The sequence below is a fragment of the Colossoma macropomum genome, unplaced genomic scaffold (assembly GCF_904425465.1).
Source record: "Colossoma macropomum unplaced genomic scaffold, Colossoma_macropomum, whole genome shotgun sequence".
Taxonomy (NCBI): Eukaryota; Metazoa; Chordata; class Actinopteri; order Characiformes; family Serrasalmidae; genus Colossoma; species Colossoma macropomum.
This window is the reverse complement of record NW_023494807.1, coordinates 1,355,691-1,380,479: the sequence shown is the minus strand read 5'-3', so window position 1 is coordinate 1,380,479 and position 24,789 is coordinate 1,355,691. Positions and strand designations below refer to the sequence as shown.

The 24,789-nt window shown below is 39.8% G+C and overlaps 2 protein-coding genes across 2 annotated transcripts; one reads left to right on the top strand and one right to left on the bottom strand.

The window, feature by feature from the left end:
* The first annotated feature begins 214 nt into the window (after positions 1 to 214).
* Positions 215 to 4,222, top strand: rdh10b (retinol dehydrogenase 10b). Its single transcript, XM_036555840.1, has 6 exons — positions 215 to 748; positions 1,774 to 2,009; positions 2,135 to 2,233; positions 2,364 to 2,509; positions 3,154 to 3,285; positions 3,399 to 4,222. The coding sequence occupies exons 1-6, from the start codon at positions 475 to 477 to the stop codon at positions 3,520 to 3,522; spliced, it is 1,011 nt and encodes a 336-aa protein (XP_036411733.1). The 5' UTR covers positions 215 to 474; the 3' UTR covers positions 3,523 to 4,222.
* A 10,979-nt stretch (positions 4,223 to 15,201) lies between these two features.
* On the bottom strand, positions 15,202 to 24,421 carry ube2w (ubiquitin-conjugating enzyme E2W (putative)). Its single transcript, XM_036556314.1, has 6 exons — positions 24,339 to 24,421; positions 23,110 to 23,201; positions 21,914 to 22,016; positions 21,664 to 21,819; positions 19,821 to 19,896; positions 15,202 to 16,988 (listed from the first exon to the last, which is right to left on the bottom strand). Exons 1-6 carry the CDS (start codon positions 24,351 to 24,353, stop codon positions 16,975 to 16,977), a joined length of 456 nt encoding a protein of 151 aa, XP_036412207.1. The 5' UTR covers positions 24,354 to 24,421; the 3' UTR covers positions 15,202 to 16,974.
* Positions 24,422 to 24,789: the final 368 nt, after the last annotated feature.

The window sequence follows — 24,789 nt, the reverse complement described above, 5'->3', positions numbered from 1 at the left end:
CGGTCATTCTGTCTCTTAAACAGCAAATGGATTAATTCGACTGTGAATTAACATTCAAAATGATCCAATGGGAGTGTTGTTCGATTTGATAAAGGATGCTTTGTCGCGCTGTGAAGTTTCCCAGATCTACAAACCATCGCGGGCTACGGACTCCGTTCCGCACGAGATGTAAATCAGATAGGACGGGCTCAAAGTCTGCGTCACGAATCTCATGTTTATGGTTACGCAAAACAGGCATGTGTTATAAGCTGGACGTCGCTGCTTTTCTGGAGCAGAAGACGCGCTGAACTGTGTTGGTGCTGAGCTTAGTCGTCTTCCTCGGCTCTCTTTAGAAATATTTGAGCTCAGCTTTGACTTTAGTGCACTTTTGCAGCGCAGACTGTGGGGTTTGAGTCAGTGAGCTCGCTCGTACCGGACCTAGCTTACCTGTGGTGCCTTTGCTGGCGTTTAAAGGGTTTGTTTATAGTCTTCGAGATGTACATCGTCGCCGAGCTGCTCGTGGTGTCCTTTAAAGTCATTTGGTCGTTCGTGTTGGCCGGGGCCAAGTGGCTCGTAAAGCCCCGGGAAAAGAGTGTGGAGGGGCAGGTCTGTGTCATCACCGGGGCTGGAAGCGGACTTGGACGGCTCTTCGCGACCGAGTTCGCCCGGAGAAGAGCCACCCTGGTGCTGTGGGACATCAACAGAGAGGCCAACGAGGAGACGGCGGAGATGGTGCGGGACATCTATCGCGGAATGGCTCCGTCCAAAGGTAGATCCAGAAGTGAGGCTGTATGGATACGATTCAGTATCGCGATATTGTTTTTTTTGATGTATCGAAACAGTCGATATTACAGTTTGCATGATTAAAATGAACGAAAGCCTGATTCCCTGAGTGCTGCTATCCTCACTCTTAAGATGGTTCTTCAGTAAAGGCAGTGGTTCTGTGTAGAACCTTGAGCTCTGTATACAACCATTCCATGCTTAAATGGTTCTTTGCATGGTGAAATAGTTCTTCAGATTGATGGAGAATGTGCTGTAGAACCTTTCTGGAAAAGGTTCTATATAGAAGAACCCTTTTTGGTGCTATAAACAAACACATTCTCAATCTGAAGAACCATTCCGCCATGTGAAGAACCTTTTAAGCATTAAACATCTCTTTCTATGTAGAGCGTGTGATTCTAAACAGAACCATTACCGTTACTGAAGAACCATCTTTTTAAGTGTTCAAGTTTAGCAGAAATGGTTCTATGTAGTACCAAAAAGGTCCTATTTGGTGATGTGTAGAGATACTTTGGTGCTATATAGAAAAGGTTCTTTAAAGAACCAGATATCAGTTTTGCCATCATAAAGAAGAACCATTTAACCATGCAAAGAACTATTTAACCATTCAGATGGTTCTTTGTCATGAATGCTTTCACTAAAGAACCCTCAAAGAACCCATTCTTAAACATTTCACAGTTTTAGACCAACCTGCTGACCCGGAATGGTTCACAGCAGTGGTGGTAGGAACCAGACGTCTCAAGTGCCTTTAAAACCCACCTCAAAGAAACTGCTCACATGAAATGGTTACTAATACGTTCCTTGAAGCCTGACACGTTGTTTATGATGGCCCAAACTGAAGACTGCCCAGTTGTCTAACTGACAGACTAAACAGGTTAAACTGCTAACCAGGAAATTCTGCTTTGGTAAAAACCCCTCTGAGCGTTTAACATAACCAATTGTCACGCAGCTGCTTGGAACCTGCATTAGTCTTAATTAACTTAGAGTGTTAATTAATACTTTCCCTGTTTGTAGGGTCTGGAGATGGAGTTCAAGACTTGCCATTGTTCCAGCCCCAGGTTTACACCTATGTGTGTGATGTGAGCAAGCGTGAGAGTGTGTATTCAACGGCAGAAAAGGTGCGAAGAGAAGTGGGCAACGTCGCCCTCCTCATCAATAACGCCGGAGTGGTCTCCGGACACCATCTCCTCGAATGTCCTGATGAACTGATTGAAAGGACTATGATGGTCAACTGCCATGCCCATTTCTGGGTGAGTACATTGGTCAGTTGGGCTTTAATGTGCAGGAATATAAAGATGTACAGTGATGCTTAATGGTTCAGTCAGTCAATATGCGGATCAACAAAGGTATGCTAATGCACTTGTGTGCTTCACAGACCACCAAGGCGTTTCTTCCCAAGATGCTGGAGTTAAATGAAGGGCATATTGTAACTGTAGCCAGCTCCTTGGGTCTGTTCACCACGGCTGGCGTGGAGGTATGTAATCCACGTCCCTCCAATTCCCAAATCACCTTCTTCAGAGCTGTTTTACACCCCCCTTCAGTAGTAATACCAGATCTGATCCTGTGCAGTTGTTTGAGACAGTCTTCTCTCATGTTGGTTACAGGATTATTGTGCAAGCAAGTTTGGTGCTATAGGCTTCCACGAGTCCTTGAGCCATGAGTTAAAGGCGGCCAATAAAGACGGGATTAAAATGACCCTGGTCTGTCCATTCCTGGTGGACACAGGCATGTTCAAAGGCTGCAGAATCAGGTTTGTAACATGTTAGTGCTGGAGATCCACCACTTAGTTATATGTTATATGTAGACGCCCATTCAAATGTCGGGAATCACTTGTCATATTAATCATTTCTGTTGTTTACATACAATAATAATGTGGTAAATGTGGGTTTAAATATTATAAATGTAACAACAATATGTAGCATAAACGATTTGTCAGGTTATCAAGATGATTACAGCGTTTAAAATTGGGTTATTTGATACTTGAAGTCTAAAAGCCTATTAAACATTTTATATAGATAGCTAGATAGAAGTTTATTGATCTCGAAGGGAAATTTCAGCATTACAGTGGCAAGACATATAATTGCACGTAAGCTTACAAAATAGACAAAAAATAGACATAAATTAGGCAGAAATAAAAAAATTAGACATAAGTATGAAAGAGTAGAAATAGAAGTATATCTGCATATTTACATAGCATATAAAACAGATTTGTTGTATTTACATGAGATTATATATAATAGTTTCAGATAATGTTAATTTCATATAAAAAAAATATATATATACATTTTTAAACTCCTAGATTTCAAACATTTTAATGGTACTGTATTGATAATGTTTTTTCTGCTGTGCTGTAGGTTTTGAGTTGGTAGTAACGTGTTTTTAACCTTTGTGCAGGAAAGAAATTGCACCTTTCTTCCCCCCACTGAAGCCCGAGTATTGCGTGGAACAGGCTATGAGAGCCATTCTCACTGACCAGCCAATGGTCTGCACACCACGTGCTATGTACGTGGTCAGCTTCATGAAAACGTACGTATTGTCCATTTCCCTTATATTACCTTCCTCTTGCAAAAGTCTTTTTTTTCCACCTTTAACTAAATTACTAGTTTCTAATTACAGAAATGCTTATCTGTCTGTTGCAGGGTTTTGCCATTTGATGCTATCGTGTGCATGTACCGCTTCATTGGTGCAGATAAATGCATGTATCCCTTCCTGGCTCATCGGAAAGAATCCACAAACAACAACGAGTCAAAAACTGGAATATAATCGACTGGATTTCTAAAATGATGGCTGCTAATCACCCAAGACAAGCTTGGCATTGGAGACTTCCTTAATTTTGCATTGGAGCTATAAAGGCTAATGTAGCTAACAAGCAGTGGATGCTTATAGCCACCAGTTAGCATTGTGCTAACCTCAGTGTTAAGCTGTTAAGTGATCTCAGATCGACTTGTTAACTACATAAGCCTTGTAGCTCCAAAACTAAAGAAGCAACATCGGACACCACATTTTGCCGATTCATCTGAATCACTGCTTTAAGCACAGCATGAATGAACACTAACACTGGTTCTCTGATGAAGAGTTGGTGCTCAGTAACATGCTGGAACAAATACAGACTGTAAACCACTACACGGAAATGTTTGTACACATGTTAAGCTGTCTATTTCGCTGCTTTTAAGCCAGCTAATGTCATACTCTGATCTCAAATGCACAGATCAGCTCTGATGATGCAATATGCAGTATGTTACTGTAAGGATGTACAGTAGGGCCTATCTTATTTATAGATAATCATGTATAATTTGTACTTTTGCGTCCACCTCAACATGTTTACGGGCCTTCTAGCTGAGGCCTTGTGGCTTTAGTCATTGTATTTTTTTGAAAACACGACAAATGTGTGGTGCATTAAGAGACGCATCGCACAGGATTTGTTACAATTAAAATTTGACGCAATAAAAAAGTCTTTAACTTATGTGTCTGTCCTGTTTTCTCAATACCTACATACAGTTGTCCCCCGATTTAGATTTTCATATTTTTAAAAGAGATATGCTTTTATATATATGGCTATAAATAAAAAAAATCTAGCATGTTTCAATAGCTGAAATATTTCTACATATTAAATGCATGTTAATATGTGGATGGTATAAAGCACAAGCATATGCGATTATGTTCTTTGATGATCATTTCATTGTACGCTACCATTCAAAGGTTTGTCATATTAATATCCAATAATAATTTGTATAGTGTAGATTTAAATATTCAAGGTATCTTTAAGACGTTTCATTCAATATTTCAGCCATTTTTTGGGAACAACATTAAATGATGCATGATATGTCTAAAAGATGCTTAGGGTATTAATAAGGAGTTTGCCCCCTCTTTGCTGAAGCAACAGACTCTACTCTTCTGCTTTACGCTGGGTGTTGGAACATTGCTGTGAGGATTTGATTGAGCATTAGTGAGGTCAGGTACTGATGTCGGATGGTCAGTTCTGGATCACTCCAACTCATCCCAAAGGTACTGGATGGAGCTCTACTCCAGAGAACGCACTTACACTCCTCTGCAGTCCAGTGCTGGGGGGGCCTTATACCCCTCTAGCCCACGCTTGGCACTGGACATGGTGATCTTAGGCTCATGTGCTGCTGATCCAGATCATCCTGTTCCATTGGAAATGTTTTTCTATGGAGATTATACAAGCTGTGTGCGTGTGCAATTGAACGCCCGTGTCAGCAATGGGTGCAGCACAGCATCTCTGTCCAAAGGATAATAAGCATCTCCAAAATAGTAACTTTACAGAAGGCAAAAATCAGTCTTTCAGATTAAGTGGTTATGAGATGGTCATAGGTGTGCCCACATATTCAGTGTTTCCAATGGTTACAAATGCGGCTCAGCCAATCAGATTTTAGGACGGTTGTTTTGACGAATTGTCCTACCTTGTCAATATCATACTGTAGTGCATATTTATAGGTAGCGCTCCACACTCCAAAAATGGCTCGTCAGATCAACCTTAAAAATTAACTAGTTTCATTCAACATAAATAAATACTTTAAATGAACGATTCAATCAATGTAATTTTTTGAGTTGAATAGAAATAATTAAACGTTTGGCGAATCATTTTTTACAGTGTACATGAAACTATGGATAAGATATTTTGATATTAGCTTATCAGAAAATATTACATTGAAATGTACAGGTAGGATATTTTGACAGCCTATATGATCTAATCAGTGAGTAAGTAGTAATATGAGCTGAATCTGTACTGAATTAACATTAAGAACACAATAAAACATTTGAAGCACTAGCTAAGTTACAACGCTATACTAATGATGTGCGCATGCTTGGTAAGACCGCTCGCTGGGTGGGACCGCAACCGGCTCTACCTATTAAACAAGTTTTAGTTATTTATTTTACAACCCCATTTCCAAAAAAGCTGGGACGCTGTGCAAAATGTATATAAAAACAAAATGCAATGATGTGCAAATCGTTTAAACCCTACACTGTAAAAATGGCTCATCAGATCTACCTAAAAAAATTATTTCATGTGGTAACAAGCAGCTGAACTAGTTTATTCAACTCAAAAAATTACTTTAAAAATCGTTCATTTAAAGTATTTATTTAGGTTGTATAAAACTAGTTAATTTACTTGTTACCACATAAAGTAATTTTTTTAGGTCGATCTGATGAGACATTTTTACAGTGTATATTTCATTGAAAATAGTACAAAGACAACATATCAAATGTTGAAACTGAGAAATTATAAAAAAAATATTTGCCTATTTTGAATTTCATGCCAACAACACATTCTAAAAAAGTTGGGACGGGGGCAACAAAAGGTGGGTAAAGTTGTGTAATGCTTAAAAAAACACCTGGTGGTTAATTGGCAGCAGGTCAGTAACATGATTGGGCATAAAATGTGCATCTCAGAGAGGTGGAGTCTTTCAGAAGTAAAGATGAGGAGGGGTTCACCACTCTGTGAAAGACTGCATGATCAAACAGTGCAACAATACAAGAATAACGTTTCTCAATGTAAAATAACAAAGAACTTCTGCTTTTCATCATCTACAGTAAATAATATCATTAAAAGATTCAGAGAATCTGGAGAAATCTTTGTATGTAAGGGACAAGGCCAAAAACCCGTATTTGCTGGCCGTGATCTTTGGGCCCTCAGACAGCACTGCATTAAAAACAGACATGATTCTGTAGTGGAAATCACTGTATGGACTCAGAAACACTTCTGAAAAACACTGTCTGTGAAAACAGTTTGTCGCTGCATCTACAAATGCTAAAACTCTAAAACACAAAAAAGAAAACACATATACACAGGATCCAGAAACACCGCCACCTTCTCTGGGCCTGAGCTCATTTAAAATGGACCGGGAGGAAGTGGAAAAGTGTCCTGTGGTCTGACGAATCAACATTTGAATTTCTTTTTGGAAATCATGGACACTGTGTCCTCCGGGCTAAAGACCACCCAGCTTGTTATCGGTGCACAGATCAAAAGCCAGTATTCATGATGGTTTGGGAGAGCATTATTGCATAGGTGACTGGCACATCTGTGAAGGCACCATTAATGCTGAACAATATATACATGTTTTGGCAACATATGCTGCCATCCAGACGACGTCTTTTTCAGGGAAGGCCTTGATTATTTCAGCAAGACAGTGTCAAACCACGTTCTGCATGTATTACAACAGTATGGCACTGTATTAAAAGAGTCTGGGTGCTAATCTGACCTGCCTGCAGTCCAGATCTGTCACCGCTGAAAACATTTGACACATTATAAAATGAAAAATACGACAAAGGAGACCCTGAACTGATGATCAGCTAAAATCCTATGTTAAGTGAAAATGGGAAAACATTTCAATTTCAAAACTACAGCAGTGTCTCCTCAGTTCCTAAACGCTTACAGAGTGCTGTTAAAAGAAGAGGTGATGAAACACAGTGGTAAAAATGCCCCCGTCCCAACTTTTTTGGAACATGTTGTTGGCATCAAATTCAAAATGTGCATGTATTTTTCAAAAAACAATAAAATTTTTCAGTTTCAACATTTGATTTGTTGTCTTTGTAGTATTTGCAATGAAATATAGGGTTTAAATGATTTGCACATCATTGAATTTTGTTTTTATTTACATTTTGCACAGCGTCCCAACCTTTTTTGGAAATGTTTGTGGTAGTCATTGTTGTTAGGCAGCTCCTAATGTTACAGTACATCAGCTTGCAAGCTAACTGGTTTGTTAATGTTCTATAAACAAGGTTAGGATTCATAAATTAGGAACTAATATATACTTAGTACCAAGGTGTAGGTCGGGGGGGGGGCTAGACACATGCGGGCCCCCCAAAAAACCTACTTAGGAACACTGTCAGATCTGTTAGAACACTGGAACTATTGGTTTTATTATGTTATGACTTCATTCTTGACATTTTACAGCTTTCTCAGTCATTTTTGAATCATACAGCTTCGTTCACCCTTCTTAACACGTTAACATTGATTTATGATTTACAGTTTACTTCTAATTATATGAAACGTGAAGTTGTGCATCATTTTATACATTTATTTGCAGCAAACTTGGTTCCAAACCTGCATGATAGCATAGAGGGTTTTAATGACAAAAAGCTTATGCTTCTCCATGAGGGCCGTAGGACAGAACGGGACATACAGGGATTCCATTATCAGAGAGATACGGCCTCCCACACACACGCCTGCATGGAAATGAAATCACTGCTCCAGCTCAGCTTCCTGTTTCCACACTCTGAGTGTTGCATATTGCCTTTTACTATCTCTTACTTACCTTCCAGTGGTGGAAAAAGAAATAGAGCCTTGTATTAGAATCATTAATGTTTATGTTTCGCAGCTTAACCTATAAGATATTACATTAAAAAGATAAGCATATTTGTGAAAAGTGCCTATAGCTTCTGTCATATTATTAACTGTTGTTTTTTATTCAATAATAACTCAATAGCAGTTTATCTATAAAAGCTAACTGCCCATTTTGGATGTCCATTCTGGTGTTTTACTGTCTGTCTCCTTTTCTCACTGAGCCTTCTTGACAGTCGTCTTCTCACAGTGGAAGGATGGACAGAAACACCTGTGGATGTTTTCAGATCTGAGCTTGATTTTCTTCTCTCTCTCAAAAATAAAAGCTTTAAAATACTGTTTATCTGATGGGGACAGTGTTGGTGTTCTACCAGGTCTCATTGTCTTTATATCTTTTAATACATTTTTGAACACCAGTTCCTGTTTTTCCTCATATTTTCCTCATATTTTCCCTTTCCTTATGCAACTGGATTGTCATATATCTAACCTCCATAGAACTTTCTCTTGGAAAATTAACAATTTGTACATAATAGCTGTTTTGACTGGAAATTAAATAAATGAAAGATGGTCAGTAATTCATGAACACCAGTTTTACTGCAATCATAATCAGTAAGGTGGTTTCATTATACCAGAGCAGTGATAGTGCCCGACGCAGGACCTCAGGGGGTTAAACATCTTTAATTAATCCCCCGGGCTGTGGTCATTCCTCCTCCAACAAGGCACCTCCCCACACAGAATGGCCTGATTACAGCATCAGACTGGCATTCACAGACTTTCCCTTCTGAGTAAAGGAGTGAGTGATGAAAGGTCAGATGGAACTGCCCATTGTGTGGCTCCTTCATGGAGCACGGAAGGGAATCCTCTCCCTGCAGTCATGACTCACAGTCAAATCAGGATGATGAAGCATCACTGCGGTTCAGCTTAAGCTTATCTTTACAACATCCCACAGCCGTGGGAGCATTCCACAGGATGAACGTATAATTAAGGAAATAAGGAAAGCACACGTTCAGAGTGATAAACGTTCCCATTTGCTTACATCATAAAATTCCTGTAACGTCTAACTATTTTTAAAGCAATTGCATTTTGTAATCTTATTGGTTACAGCTGCTTTTAAGCTTTTAATTGCAGCTGCTGTATATAGCAAATAATGCCAGTACTAATCAATATTACCAGTACAGGACAGTAGGTAAAACACAAATAAAAACAGAAAACAGAAATTTGTATTTAAACGGAAATAAGCGTATGCATGGATTTATTTCACCCTCTATGGGGCATGATGTCAGCAAAAATTCTGAGAATCACAGAGAAATCTCTGTGTGTAAAGGCCAAGGACAAAACTAATAATGAATGCCCGTGACATTCAATCCCTCAGACAGCACTGCATTAAAAACTGACATGAATCTGTGATAAATACATAATCACATAGGCTTGAGAATATTTAAAATAACCTTGCCAGTGAACACTGTTTGTCACTGTATTGACAAATACAAGTTAGGACTCTACTGCGCAAAGTGAAAGCCATATATCGTCATCATCCTGAAACGCAGCTGACTTCTCTGGGCTAAAGCTCGTCTAAAAAGGACTGACACAAAGTGGACACGTGTGCTGTGGTCTAACGAATCCACCTTTCAAATTGTTTTTGGAAACAATGGACATAATGTTCTTCAGGCCAAAGAGGAAAAGGACCATCCTGAGCATCAAGTTCCAGCATCTGTCATGGTATGGGGGTGTGTTAATGCCAATGGCGTGGCCAACCTGCACATCTGTGAAGGCACCTTTAATACTGAGGGGTACATATGCATCAACAGTGTTGGAAATGCTGCCAACAAAGCATTGGTAATCTTTTTAAGAAAGATCTCTAGACCAAGCTGTTGGTACTGTAAAAGAAGGGAATTTATGCCAGGATCTGTGGTGCTTTTTGAGATTTGAGATTTGTAGCAATTAGTTAACATGGAGTTACAGCGTTAGTATACTGGAAAGTGGATTTAAATCCCTTTTTGGACAGTAAAACCTGGGAAAACTGTTTATTTCCTCGCCAAAATAATTATGCTGTCTCTCTTAATAAGTGTTTGCAATATGGTGTTACATAAATTGAGTTGAAGTGATTTTTCAGTTTCATTTTGCCATTGTAGACACCATGAGCCCTGGTTCCTATCACCACCACGGTGGGTAAAACTAAGTCGGTATGTTTCTCCACTATTACCATTGAATTATACAGATTTCCCATTTAACATTCCTTCTAGGGTCCTGTAACTCAGCTCATCAGGTAATTATGAAGTCTTTCATGAGCTGAGTTAGGTGTCTCAGAGCAGCACGAACATAAAAATGCAGTTAATTAGTTTCCCACTGGAACACTGATGTAAACAGACTGAACTGGGAACACAGAGGGACTTCCAGTCCCTGCATTATGTAACACCATTATCTGCTCAAATGACATCAAACAATTAAGCCTCAGAAATTACAAAGGCTTTGATTGAAACATCTATGTGAAACTGTGCTTTGGCCGTATTGCTTGTTAGTGAGAACTGATGATACCTTGAGGTTAGAGGTGCAAGATAGCATGTATATGTGTTTTGGAAAGAAAATTGAAAGCTGCAAGCCTCCATAATGCACTGTATGTCCAAACATATCCAAACACCCTTTCTAATTTGTGAATTCAGCCACTTTAAGGTGCTCACATTGCTGGCACAGGTGTTCAATTACGCAAACACAGTTCATAATCTCCATAAAAAACCACTGCCAAGAGAATGGAATGCTCTGATGGAGCCACACATGAGGCCAAGCATTGGCTGAAGGGGTACAAAGCCCTCCAGCATTGAGCTGTGGGGCAGCAGGACTGTGTTCTCTGGAGTGATGATGCTCCTTCCAAGACCTTTGGGATGAATTGGAGCAGAGTTTGTAATCCAGAACTAATTATCCAACATCAGTGTTTGACCTCACTAATGCCCTTGTGGCTGAATGCAATCAGATCATCACAGAAATGTTGCAATATCTAGTGTAAAGCCTTCCCAGAAGAGCCTATACTAGCCAAGATCGAACCTCACAGGTGTACCATTCCAGCTGTCCCAGAAAACATGATTATCACTCACCTTCAACAGTCTGAGATATCAAAATACTAATCACTGTTCCACTTGTTATTGTTATATTGGTATATATTTAAACTTGTAAGTTGCAAATAAATGCAATTAATAATAAATGCGGTTTGCTGATTTCAGAGCCACTCAGTTCTACCTGATGGAAACTGTTTGCCTTCAGTGTTTTGTGCTTATGATAATTTTAATAGACATCAGCGTCACTAATTAATGACATTCTATTAAAAGACTGGTTTACCAAGAGAGACACTGGAGTATTTTCACCTAAAATGAGTCGATAAAGCAAGAGTTTTGTTACAAAAATGATAATAGGACATCAGAACCATAATTAATCTTTTAGTACTTTTACTTTCGATACTTAAGTACATTTGAAGGCAAATACCTCTGTATTTTTACTCAAGTGGAGGTCTAAAGGGAGGAACTTATATTTTACCTTGGGTGTCTCTACTTTAACTCAAGTACATGGTTTGTGTACTTCGTCCACCACTGATTCTTGCGGACAAGGAGCAGGCAACAGATCTGCAACAGCTCTGTGGTCAGAACTAATATGCTCTGTCAATAAAAACAGACAAACGTACAGGCAGAATTCAGGCTTCAAGGCTGCTACAACTGTTTTTCAGCAAAATGATGCAGTTTTTTTTCTTTTTTTATAGACAACAGTATATTATACAGTGTCAGAAACCACATAAAGATCTCATTAGTATCCACAATCTTGACTTTTCGACAAGGATAAGCCAACAGAACAAAAGCTCTGTGCCCAGAACCAACACGCTCCACCAATAGAAGCTGTTTGTTGGAGGCAAATGTGTGATGATTTAGGCTCGCAACTAGCATGGTGCTAAATACATTTATGGCATTTGGCAGACGCTCCTATCTAGAGAAACTTACAATTTGAGCATCTTTACTGAGGCAGGCAATGGCAGTGTAGCCTGCCCAGGTGGGGATTGAACCCCAGTCTACAGCATAGAAGGCAGAGGTGCTACCCACTACACTACCCAACCACCGTGAGTGGTCAGTGAGTTATACGCTTCTGTTGCTTTTCAGCCTTATTAGGCTCCATCAATAAAAATGGACAAACATACATGCAAAATGCACAATTCAAGATGGTTATTATTACTTATATTAGTTTTATATATTATATATTTATGCCATGTGATGTACTTTTGTTCTTTTTCTATTTATTGAGCAAATTAACTCTAAAATCTAGTGTATTTTTTGCTAATTCAAGGCTGAAGGGCTCAAAGAGTTACATGCTTTATATTGTCTTGTCCAGACAGAGATATTGTACAGTCATTTTGGACTTATTTCAGTAAATGGACGCTGTCCGGCAGCTTGAATAAACACGTCTGATATGTCTTGAAATGCAGCCTACTTTGGTAAAATTGCACCCTGTGAAACATTCTCTACACCAGATGAAACTAATCTGCGTCATAGCAGACTCATACAGGAACAGGGTTGAAGTATGCAGAGCTCTGGAGGAGGAAAGATCAGATGATGGAATTTAGTCTGTCTGATCACAGAAGTTCTGAATAAATGGATTTTGTATTATCTGGAATTTTACTGCTGTTAGTCACTATTACAACACTGAATCGGTGTGTAAACTCGGCCCGATGCCTCACTAAACCTGGCTCTGACTGATTTATCACATAGACGTAAGCACAGGATCTTATGAAACCTCTCAAGAAAAAAAGACAAACTATTTCTCCAGAAGTCCAGCTTTAAATGAACAACAGCTTTAGAATAAAACATGGCTTTACTGCCTCCTGGTGGTAATGGTCACTTCTAACAGAGCAGACAAAATTCATCTGGTCAAATGGGCTCTCCGACAGGACTTTCACTGTCCGTTATGATCCGGTTTAAGTCTGCGTCTGACAGAGCTGGCTGATCACTATGTTGCCTTCAATAAAATGTCATTACTTCCATTAAGCTTCACTCTGGCTTCAGATCTGAAAAGAACCACAGCTGTTTCTGTCCATCCCTCCACTGTGAGAAGACAACACAGCGCTATGGGTCTGAAAGGATGTGCAGTTGTCAAGAAGCCCTTACTGTGAAAATCTGCAAATCAGACAAAGAACAACAGACTGACCGCCCGAGAATCCAGAGCTCTACATCTTTGAGTGTGTTTGGGTTCACTTGGACTGTGAGAAGCAGAAAATGCAGCCAAGTTCTAAGACTGAACTGTCAAGGTGTGGAAAAATACTGAAAACTGAAAGCAAGACTCCTGAAAAGAACGGAAGACAAAGGGTTCTTTTCTGATTTTTGTTTCTCATAATGCTGGGAAAAAAAATATATAATTTACTTTGTGTATTCGGTATAGAAATAAACAAAAATGTTCCACACTGAAGCTCTCACACGCTCAGAAAAAATGCTGCCAAATTAAGAAACGCATCCTCTACAGGAAGCAGAAAAGCTAGTTCATGCATTTATTACCTCAAGGCTGGATTACTGTAATGCCCTGCTGGCTGGATGTTCCAGCCAAAGCCTCAACAAGCTTCAGTTCGTCCAGAACGCTACAGCCAGAGTCCCTACTGGAACCAGAAAGTTTGACCATATCTGCCCAGTTTTATCAACACTAAACTGGTTGCCAGTTAAATTCTGCATTGATTACAAAATTCTTTTACCGACAGCTCTAAACGGACTCGCCCCTCAGTACCTGAGTGAACTTCTCTCCCACTATGAACCATCAAGCCCACTTACGTCACAAGGTGCTGCTCACTATTAGTACCTAGATAGGGGGGGCTTCTCATACAAAGCCCCCCAGCTTTGGAATAATCTTCCAGTCAGTGTTCGGGACTCAGACAGCCTCAGTCTTTAAGTCTAGGCTAAAAACCCACTTGTTCAGTCAAGACTTTGGCAATTAGCTTAGTTTCCCATTATATAAATGGTGCAGTTCTGGGGGTTCATGATCAGAGTATTATGGTTAACTGGGAGTGTTGGTGCTGTCGTCCCGCTGCTCTCACACGCTCACTCAGGTTTGTTGAAGGTGGAGTGGAGGGGTGCTGACATCTCAGGGAGCCCTCATATCTGTAACTCTCAGGCTCTCCCTCTTAGGCTGTTATAACTAGACCTGCTGGAGTCTCTGCTGCTCTGTTAACCCTGTAAACTGTAATCAGTCATTCTTAACCGAACTGTGTTTTCTTTGCCTTCTGGACCCGTTAGACCACCATCGGGCTTCTTGCTGTACAATGCTGTGCAAACCTCACCTGCATGAACTGACCCTCCTGACGATGCTGCTGCTGCATAAACTCAAACTATTTACTCAGACATTGCTTCAGCTGCTTTTTACACTACATTAAAAACTGTTTCTTTGTTGATTTTGCTCATGTTATTGTTTGCGATCCAGTGTCAACCAGAGGATGGGTTCCCCCTTTGAGTCTTGGTTCCTCCTAAGGTTTCTTCCTCTTATTTTAAGGGCGTTTTTCCTTGCCACTGCCACCTTACGCGATGACCGTGGGGCTCACAGACCTGGGTTTTCTGTAAAGTTGCTTTGCAACAATGCCTGTTGTAAATGTCTGAAGACTGACTTGACTTCTTACAGCACACTACAACGAATCATAATGTAACTGAAACATGAAATCTCATATTTCATGATGCACTGAATTGTTTGCTACAGAAGTATAAACGAATGCAATCACAGTGAGGTCAGATTTACATCACCCCTCTTAGAAAAAAGGTACCTTTCAAGGTACAAACACCATCACTGGGGTGGTATCTTGAAAGGTCTTTGCAAATCTTCAGTAACTTCTTGCAGAGGAACAAACTGTCACATCTTCAGTGGAATCCCTAAAGTCATCTTTAAGCTGTTTTAAACATTGACTCCTGACAGCCTACCTGTCATGTTGTGGAACAATATGACCCTTAGCCCTGGAAAAGACAAAGCTACGCAATTTGACCTTACTGAGTTTGTTGTACACTTGAGGATGCATTTACACTGTTTGCATTTTCGGGAATAAAACTATCTATTCTGACTGTGTTGGACTTATAACTAAGGTTTAGACTTAACAGCATGAAGTTCTCACTACAACATTAAAGACCAGGAGACTGCGGTCATTTCAAAATATATTATTTTTTAATTAGAACATTTTGTTTAAATAATGTTAAATAACAAAAACATAAACCATTTCACACAAGTTCAAATTAAAGTTACTTGCCTTAAAGCCCCAGTCAGAAATCATACTTTAGTACTGCAAAAAACAGAAACTTTCCAATAACAGCAACACACACTACGTACGTTTAACAGGCTCTCTGTCAGTAAACTCAGATTTAACCCAGAGCGGCTGTGGAGTTCTTTCATCAGCTCCTAAACAGGGCTTTAAATGGAAGAGATTAACTACCAGAAAAGAATAAAATAAACAGCCTTTCCCATCACTGCAATATGTAAGAGCATTCACCCATTAAATCGGAAACATAAAATTGATAAAGAACCTGAAGTAATAGCATTACATGAACGATCAAGTGGTTAATGAGTTTTTTTTCTTATCTCTAAAATCAGTTCTTCTCTGTTAATTACAGAAGCCCATTCCTGGAAGGCAGAAAAGAAATGTCTTTTTTTCCCTTTTCATTTTGGCATCAATGTGCCAAAATTGTGCCTTAGTATCTCGATTAACCAGACCAGAAATATCAACTTAATGTGTCAAAATAATGACCTTTTTTCTCAAAAATTTGACATACTAGGTCAAAATAATGACTTATTTTCTCAACATTTTGACAAAGTATTTTGAAATAACGACCTCAAAATTTTGATATCGTACCTCATAATAATGACTCAAAATTCTGACACATAATTACTTTTTTTACCTTCTTGAAACTTTAAATAACCCATTATTTTGACATAGCATGTCAGAATTCTGTTCTTACTGAAAATCCTGAGATGATACTAAGCCAATATTTTGAGACAATAAGTAACTATTTCAAGATATTTAATCAGTATTACATGAAAATAACTTTTTGAGATCAACAGTCAATTTTTTGAGACACTAAGCAAACATTTTCAGGAAATATGTACTTATTTCATGAAACTACATCAAAAAATTTGATGTAAAACTTTGCAGAAATGAGGGGAAAAATCCTTTTTTTCTTGTTGTAAAAATGGGCTTCCAGAGAAAACTATGCGAAAGAGGGGGGGTGCGTAAAGGACGCATGAACTTCGACCCATGCTGACTATTTATTTTCTGTCAGTACCGCAGTAAATAACAATCTACCTGCTGGAATAACCTCTACAAACCATAACCAAACACATTACCTTTAATTCGGGTTCCCTCCAAACGAAGGTTTCATTACTCTATAATCACGACGTACAAAACAGGATAGTGTTCACTCCCTAAATTTCACAGTGCATATTTTGAAGTGAGGCAAAACTGAGACATTTGTCTCCGCTTATAACGCTTGATCCCTTACAGTAGTTTTTTTTGTCTTTTTCCAGATTATTACACATTTGGACTGTCGATCTTTGATAATGTAAGCATGCTTAAATGATTATTGCACAAAAGGCTTCATCCTGGAAAGGCTTCTGAGAGAGACAGAAAGAGAATGAGAACAAAAAAGTGACTCAAAAGTAATTTCACCATAAGAGGAAAAAAAAAATCCCTATATACTGCAAAGACTTGCTTGCTTGCTTCAGAATATGGAGTTTTACATTCCTGTAGTGCTCTGCCCAGTTTTCAGCCTGCTGAAGTGTACGCCCCAAACACGTCGCTTCGCCAAGTAGCCAGGAGGTCTGTTCGTTCAGTCTAACGCCAAAGACTGAATATCAAAAAAGTGCAGATGTACCATCAGTGAGTCTGTTTTTATAATTACAGTTTACTAAAAGTCCGAGCACCACTAGCATGTATCATCTGAAAGAGAGGAAGAGCAGAGAAGGTCAATGAGAAAGACAGAAAAACAAAGAAATAACAGCATCATGTAACTTTAGTGTATAATTGCTGTACAGAACAAACCAGCATTAACGTCACAACAACGAAGAACTTACTTCCGGGCGGATAACGCAGGTACCTCTGCACTGATGCAACAGGATTTAGTACTAATTCTGAGAGATATTTAACCAAGATGTTGTAAACAGAGAAATTTTTTTAAACTCATCTTCCCAGGTCGATCATTTTACAACTTTATGTGGTTAATTTCAACATTTCAATGCAGGTTTTAATGAAGAAGCATTTACTTTGTGAGGTTTGTTCTCCCACAGCACATGGGATCCAACAGAACTTACAGTTCTCCTCAAGAGGCAGGATGAGTCATCATAATAACCACGATTAATGACTTAAAGGTCTTTGTGGTCATTCTGTCTCACTCTAAAGCGTCTTATTTGGCTGTTTATTTGCCCTGCTTGGAACGGTCGCACTACACCATGCAACTCTGTATATTCACAATGCAATGCTGTTATTGCCATCTACCTCATTCCCTACTGCCGGTCACCCGCACTGTTTCGTGCTTTTTCTTTACTTATTGTTGCCTGATGTCTGCTGTACTCATCTATTATGCACAATACCATTCTTGTGTGTGCACCTCATAGTATTCAGATGACGGCACAATCGCGCTGTCACCATTTTGGACGGCAACTTCAAGTTCATTCAGCAATGCTGTGGCTGTTTGTAATGAGATACCAAAGCCATAACCAATCCAGCAAAGTGAGTAACATGCGCTTTTAAACCTTTTTTAAATTTGTAAAGCACATTAATCTGAGTATTCGAGTGTACTGACTTGATTACATTTGATTTGTGGTTGTAGTGACGACAAATGAAAGCTAAAATCTAAACGGCTGAGACTTCCCGCTGTGTTATTTTCGCGGTCCAATCCGCATACTAGCACACTAAATACTACGCAAAAAATGGCACATACCCCATTATAAGTGCACTTATTAGTGTAGTAGGTGAAGTACAGAAGTGTGTGGTTTGGGACGCAGCGTTAGGTCAGCCAGTGAGACGCGACCGGCAGCTCCAACGGCTGATAACAGCTTCGCTGCGCTGCACATTAACTGCTCAGTGACAGTTAAACATCTCTAAACGAAATCCGAGGTATTTGTCGATTAAGGATCATTTACTGAGGCACAGTGATGCGCTTATTGTGAGCCGATGTTGCTTCGTATTTGCCAACTTTGAAATTCGTTCCAGGTTTAAGGCGCCTCAGTGTAACTGCAGCGTCATTTAAGGTGGAACAAAAAATTCAAACTGGCAAATAAGAAGCTGAGTTAATATTAAATATATAATATACAGGTAATATTTATGTATGAGTTTAACATTTAAGAGCTTTGACAGTTTCGGTAGCCACTTTTATTAGTTCTAATAAAATATCACACACTGGAATGCTCTGAACTCCAGGTTATACGGATCCACCAATCTAGCTGATCTTCTTGTAGCGTTTTCTGGAGATGCATCTAAAGCGTCTACATGTCGTTAAATCTTTTTAGTGGTCATTCTGGTTTATTTTGCTTGGTTTTTATCCACTTGCAGGGCTGTAAGTGCAGTAAAGGTGATGAGACAAGCTCTATCAGAGCACAGCTGGCCTTCCAAAATCGCAACATGGTCTTCTTAATGATGCAATCGCATACTATGAATATCTTCCTCCCCTCTTGCCTCCTGTGTACATCTGTTCATATTTAGGTTTTTATATGTAGCAGCATGTAGTACAAGAATTGCACACATCTCGAATCTTGACCCTGAGAAGTCACGTTCACTGGCGAAGATAACAAAAACATGCTACAATTTTACATTAATTATTTGTCCCTCAGTGAAAAAAGTGGTGAAATTCTGTTGAAAGGGCAGATTCTAACCTTTCAAACCGTGCAGCATTTGCATTTGTACGCAGAAAAGGAGATATTTTACTATGATTTGAATTTGATGAGGTTTGGTTGTGTGTACAGTCTTGTTTTGAAAACTGTTCCTTGCCACTGAAACACACACACACAAAATTCATCACGTATTTATGCCACTTAAGCCCTATTTGGGTTGGATTAGTTTATCAGGGGGCGTCTGTCACAACATTTCTACAAATCTCCTCGTGATAAAACTCGCATCTGGACAGAGATAAAATTACAGATAAGTGAGTTTCTAATGGGTGGTATTTTCTATGAACCTGGCTGTCTGTGTCATGTGGCCACATAATCATAGAAAACTGAACATTGAGGGTATTGTGAATATGATTAATACTTTATACCTGTAGCTGGCATTGCAAATCACCCTCTCAGCCAGCATGTAGGACTGACTGACTTTTCTTTCCTCCCAATAACGCTCTCACAGCGTGGAGAGGATGGAGATGAGGTTCTACCACTCAGGCCCAGTAAATGGCTGAGACTCTCCTCTGTTTTGTAATTAGGGCAGTGTTTAATTTGGATACACGTGCAAGGAGACTAAATACGACATCTACCTGGAAATTTATGGAGCTATGTATCCGGATGCAACTGACATGATCAGATCACCACTGAACTTGACATGAATTCCTCAGGGGAGAAGGAAAAAAAACTGACATGGCCTGATCCGAACGGAATAAACTTCACATCAAAAACGGGCTGTATTCTTTAATTGTGATTACACTTAAATATTATAACAAATCAATGGTAATAATATCAGAGTTCTATTGGCTAAACACGCGTGAAATCTGCTACGTGAGTACAGTCATTACCAGCGCTGCTAAACTTCATTAAGTCTTTTACATGAAGAAACAGACAGACTCACCATGATACCACCACTTTGTCTTCTTTGGATTTTTGTTACATGTCCGTACATAAAAGGAGTTATCTGGTGGGCGTCGCTACAGGAAGAGAGTTGATTTCATGTTAGAAGCACATATGACTAATTAAAAGATTCAAATCATCAATTGTACCCTATTAAATATTACGGTTGTAAAGACCACTTTGTTAATTGTAATGTAAAAAAAATAATAATAAATAAATAAATAAAAAAACCCACAACCTTGATTAAATTTCTTTTTTCTTTGGCCTTTCCCCCGCCCCCAGTCGAGCTAAATGGTTCTAAGAGCCGTTCCACGCTGGTCCGGACTCGTAAGACGTAAACTACACAAACGAGATGCTAACTGCAACAGGCTAACAGCTACGCACACACACTAATAAACACATCTGATTTCGTCTGTCACTCCAACACTGGCCTCTCGCCGTGCTCTATGTTTACACAGCAGGTAAAAGTGGCCCAAATCTGATTTTCTCACCAAATCTGATTTTTTTGTTGGGCTGTTCAGATTATCTTTTAAATGTGATCTGTATGCGACACCAGTCTGAACAGATCAGCTCCTAAACTGACCTACATGCGCAAAAAAACAGAGCTTCACGTGGCTCGTCCAGAGGTTAACAGTCATGACGGTCAGCGAACGCCAGTCGCTCCCGCAGCTTTCAGTTTCGCCTTCGCCAGGATCACAGGAGCGAGTATAAAGTTCCAGTGGTTGACAGCTGGACTCATCACCCACAGTGTTCGAGTTCACCGCAAAAGGGCTCGTTATTCGGCCACGGCCGCTTCTTCTTCATTGATAATCGTTTTATAATCGCATCGCAGCCTCTGAATCATAATCGAATCGAATCGTGAGGTGCCTGGAGATTCCCACCCCTACTGTCTTTGCTTGTGATAGCAGAGCTCCGGTTAGTCGAACTGAAACTATACTGGGGTGTTTGGATCTCTTCAGCTAAGTAGGCTAGCAGAGAGGAGCCGGCTAGAGTTAACTTGGCTAGAAGGCTTTAGACACCAGAACAGGTTTAATTTCATCACCGCTCGACTTCGCTTCCTCAGATACGAGTAATTACCATCTAAATGTGTGCCAGTAAAGCTCCTGTTAGTCAGAGACAAACCTGTTCTATGGTGAGCAGAGCTGGCAGCATGCTAGCAAAGCTAATGCTGACCAGCTACTCTCTCCTAGTTGGCAGTACCGTTTAACATTTAGAAAGTGGTGTTTAGATTGAAGCTTTGTTGTTTTTTGAGTGGTGGATTTAAACTCATGCACTGCGTTCATTTATTTGGTGTCCGTGTGAGAGAACTGAACTTAATTTAATCGTTTTTAAGTTTGAAATAACGCAGCGGTATGCAGTGGCACAAAACCGACATGAACCTCACGTCACCCCACAGAACGGTTCTGTGGCCCCGAGTACGATCAGCCAAGCTGAAAAAAAACATGCTGAGCCCAGTTTTTAAGTCTTCTGTGTCAAAAGGTGTCGAAAAGCCACTGGAACGGTTACACGCCGTGCTCAGAACTGTTCGGCCTTGCAGAGGAAAAGGTGCCTTTGAATCAGTAATAATTGGCAGTTTTCATGATGATAATGCAGTAAGAAACTGGACCGGACTGATATCCATTTATATGACCATTTATTTACCACACATATAACCAACCTATTTTTTTTTCTCATTAAAGATTATGGAATCTTTGAAATGCTATGGATGGTTTCAGTATTATTAGGATACGTACATTTTCATGGTTTGGCTTTCTTAAAACTGATTACTTAATGACCATTACAACTGATAGGGAAAGCCTTAATTAGCAGACCACCTACAGTGTGCCAGCAACCGTTGCGCTTACCTTTTCTTTGCAGCTTGACAGCATGCTGATAATGCTAAGACAGACGGACTGAACAGAGAGAGCTGGAGACCAGTCCTCTGTTAAAATGGACAAGCAGATGTGGCCGTTGCTGTACACATGTGGATGGACAGGAATATTCTCTCCAGTAAACATTACCTGTTTAAGAGAAAGAAAGAATATTAAAAATACAGACGCAGGTCGTGCTAAGGTTAACAGACGGTTTACTGTGGTCTCACAATGCAAACTTTACCTGAGGTGAGTCAAAGGGATAACGATTGCTGAATTTGAAGAGGAGCTGGAATTTCTCGCCCTCGTAGAGAGTACCAGGGGCTCCCTCCATATCTATAAACCACCTAGACAAAGACACAACTGTGACGCTGTGATGTGGCCAAGGCCAAAACACGTCCCTAAATATCTCAGTGTCATAAGCATCAAGCAAATAAAGAAATATCCATAGAATCCAGCATTTATTATTTTTTTTATTAGAAAAAAAAAAAAGTTTGTACTGTTTTTCACTTTTGAATTTCTTTAATGTTGTCTTTCTGGAAGGTAAGCATGTGAACCAAAACAACAAAAGGTAAAAGTCACAGTAAAACCACAGTGGCTGTCCATGTGTTGTGTTAATGATGTAAAATTGCAGAACATTACATTCTTCATATATACTTACTTACATTTTGGTAAGAGCTGTTTATCTTTGCAGTCCAGTGGTGCGCAACCCGGTCCTGGAGATCTAACCACTCTGCAAAGTTTAGCTCCATCCCTAATCTAACACACTTGCCAGGTCGCAAAGGCCTTAAGGATCAGCTAAAAATCAGAGCCATGTGTATTGGATCTGGACACTCCAGGACCAGGAATTGCCCCCTGGTTTAGTGCAAAGAAGAAAATGCACAAAGACTACTGCAGACGCCTAAAGGAGAGGAGAAGCTAAAGCTTGTTTTACAAACAAAACTTTAACCATATTTGTTGAATTTTTCGTGTTCAGTTTTCGATAATTAACTCTTCACAAACTCACTGTTTTAGATGAAAAGATCTGAAATGAAACATATCGTGATTTAGTAACATTAGCTGAGGTAGAAACAGAGGCGAAGTATTTATCTTCAAAGACTTTAGACCGGCTGCTTGTAAATATCAAGCCAAGATTTTTTTTTAATAATCCCTTACAAATTCGAATATCAACTTTAAAATGCCCATCGGTAGTCTGCTGTAAATGACACTGCATTGTAGCCACCTGTAGAATATTTATTCTGTATCCTAATGAAGGCCATCGTTCTTATTGATGGATTATTGTTTTTGTAGTAAATGCTTGGATGCCAAATGCAGTGAGAGCGATCTGGGAGTAGAATCTGTTATTTTACGACCTACGTGGTGCACTTTGTAGGAAGTAGGGATGCATCTGAGGTTCAGTCAGTGTTCTGGTAAATAATTGACACTAAAAGGAACACTTACTCTGTGATTGTGTTTTGCACGCTCCTTTCATTCAGTGTCATTCCAGGGGGTGGATCACTTTGCAAAGCCATCAGTTCTTTTTGTAACCGTTTCTAGTGAGTAAAAACATTGAAAGAAACAAAGACATAACTACAAGAGAGCAGCAGCAGCACGAAGAGTGTTTTCTATAGCTGCCAAGCAAAACACTAGGCAAGTCACATCTAGTAGGCCAAAAGGTAACTAACTACTAAAACAGCCGGGTTTGTTAGCTTTTACCACCTATCACCTGACCTCCAGCTTACAGGGGAACTCCACCGATGTTTCAAAATTTCTGCTTAATTAAATGGGTTAAGATGTAAAGAGAAGGTCATTCAGAGGGGTTTGGTGTGAAATGCTCCATGTTGGAGAAACTCAGAATCATAATTGTTCACAGTGGTGGTGATAGGAACCAGACATCCACCTCTCAAAGCTCCCTCACAGAAAGTTACTACATGAAATAAAGCTGATGATGAAGTTTTTGGTTTAAGACGTATATTTAATCAGTTTATCTTAATCCACTCACGGTGGAAGGATACAGGAAGGGTGTTCTAAGGCAAAGTAGTCCCCAAAGGAAACTTACTTGTTTCACTGTTTTACCATAATCAGGATTACGTATAAAACTGAAAAGACGTGCGAAGGTTCCCTGGTGGGTTTGATAGTAAATAAAATGCCTATATCTTTCTTGTAGACAAGGCGACCCCTGGTTTCACCACCACCGGAACCGCTACTAATGAACTATTTCTCATCAACCCGACCTGCGTGGTTGTGTTTACACCTCAAACAATGAATAATGCGGAATTTCTGGAAAATCCGTGGAATTCCCCTTCAACTTACTTTCTGCGGTCAAGTCAAAACAACAGCATGTTTCAAGAGGACGTAAAGTCAAAAGCACTCGTTGGCTTTCTCGCGTCCAGAGGTTAAATATTTCGTGGTGGGATCGTGATAAAGCCATTACTGTGTAAAAGCAGCTCCTGCCGTTCACACCGACAGACACCCGAGTTAGCTAACGCTGGGTTAGCAATTTTGCTAACACAACAGCTCACGACTACTCTGGCTAAAAAACTACTATTCCAGACTCGGGAGGTGAATAACAGCTCCCGACACGCACACAAAACCACAAGCAGCGGTGGACACCGTAACGAGGAGCCGAATAAAACGCGGCGTCCAACGGTTTGAATGTACTCGACTGTTTACGGCAGGTTGCTACTCACCTGCATGGACGCCATGTTGAACCCCCCGAACTGGACGGGCGAGTGGGCGTGTGACGTCACATCGGATTCCTGCCATTCTTTTCAGGATTTTTCTCATTTTTTTACAACTCAGATTTTAACGTATTTCTTTCTATTTTAGCTGCGCCGTTATACGTTTTTCACTTCCTACCATACTTCGTACCGTATTCCCAAACAACATTTAACGTCTGCATCAATTTTGCTGCAATCACTGTTTAGAAACTACATCTCCCAGAAACCCCAGCGCTCCGGCTTAGCTGCGTTAGTGTGTGTGTGAGCTCCGATAACCAGCGGCCTAGCTCGTCTGTAGCACCTTCGGTTACCCTTTCGGCGATATTGTCTGCTTTTATAAGTATGAAATCAAAGGTTTTCTCTTTTCAGAGAGGCGAGAATCATTAGGGAATTGAGGATTTGTTGAGGAATCAGCTCGCTA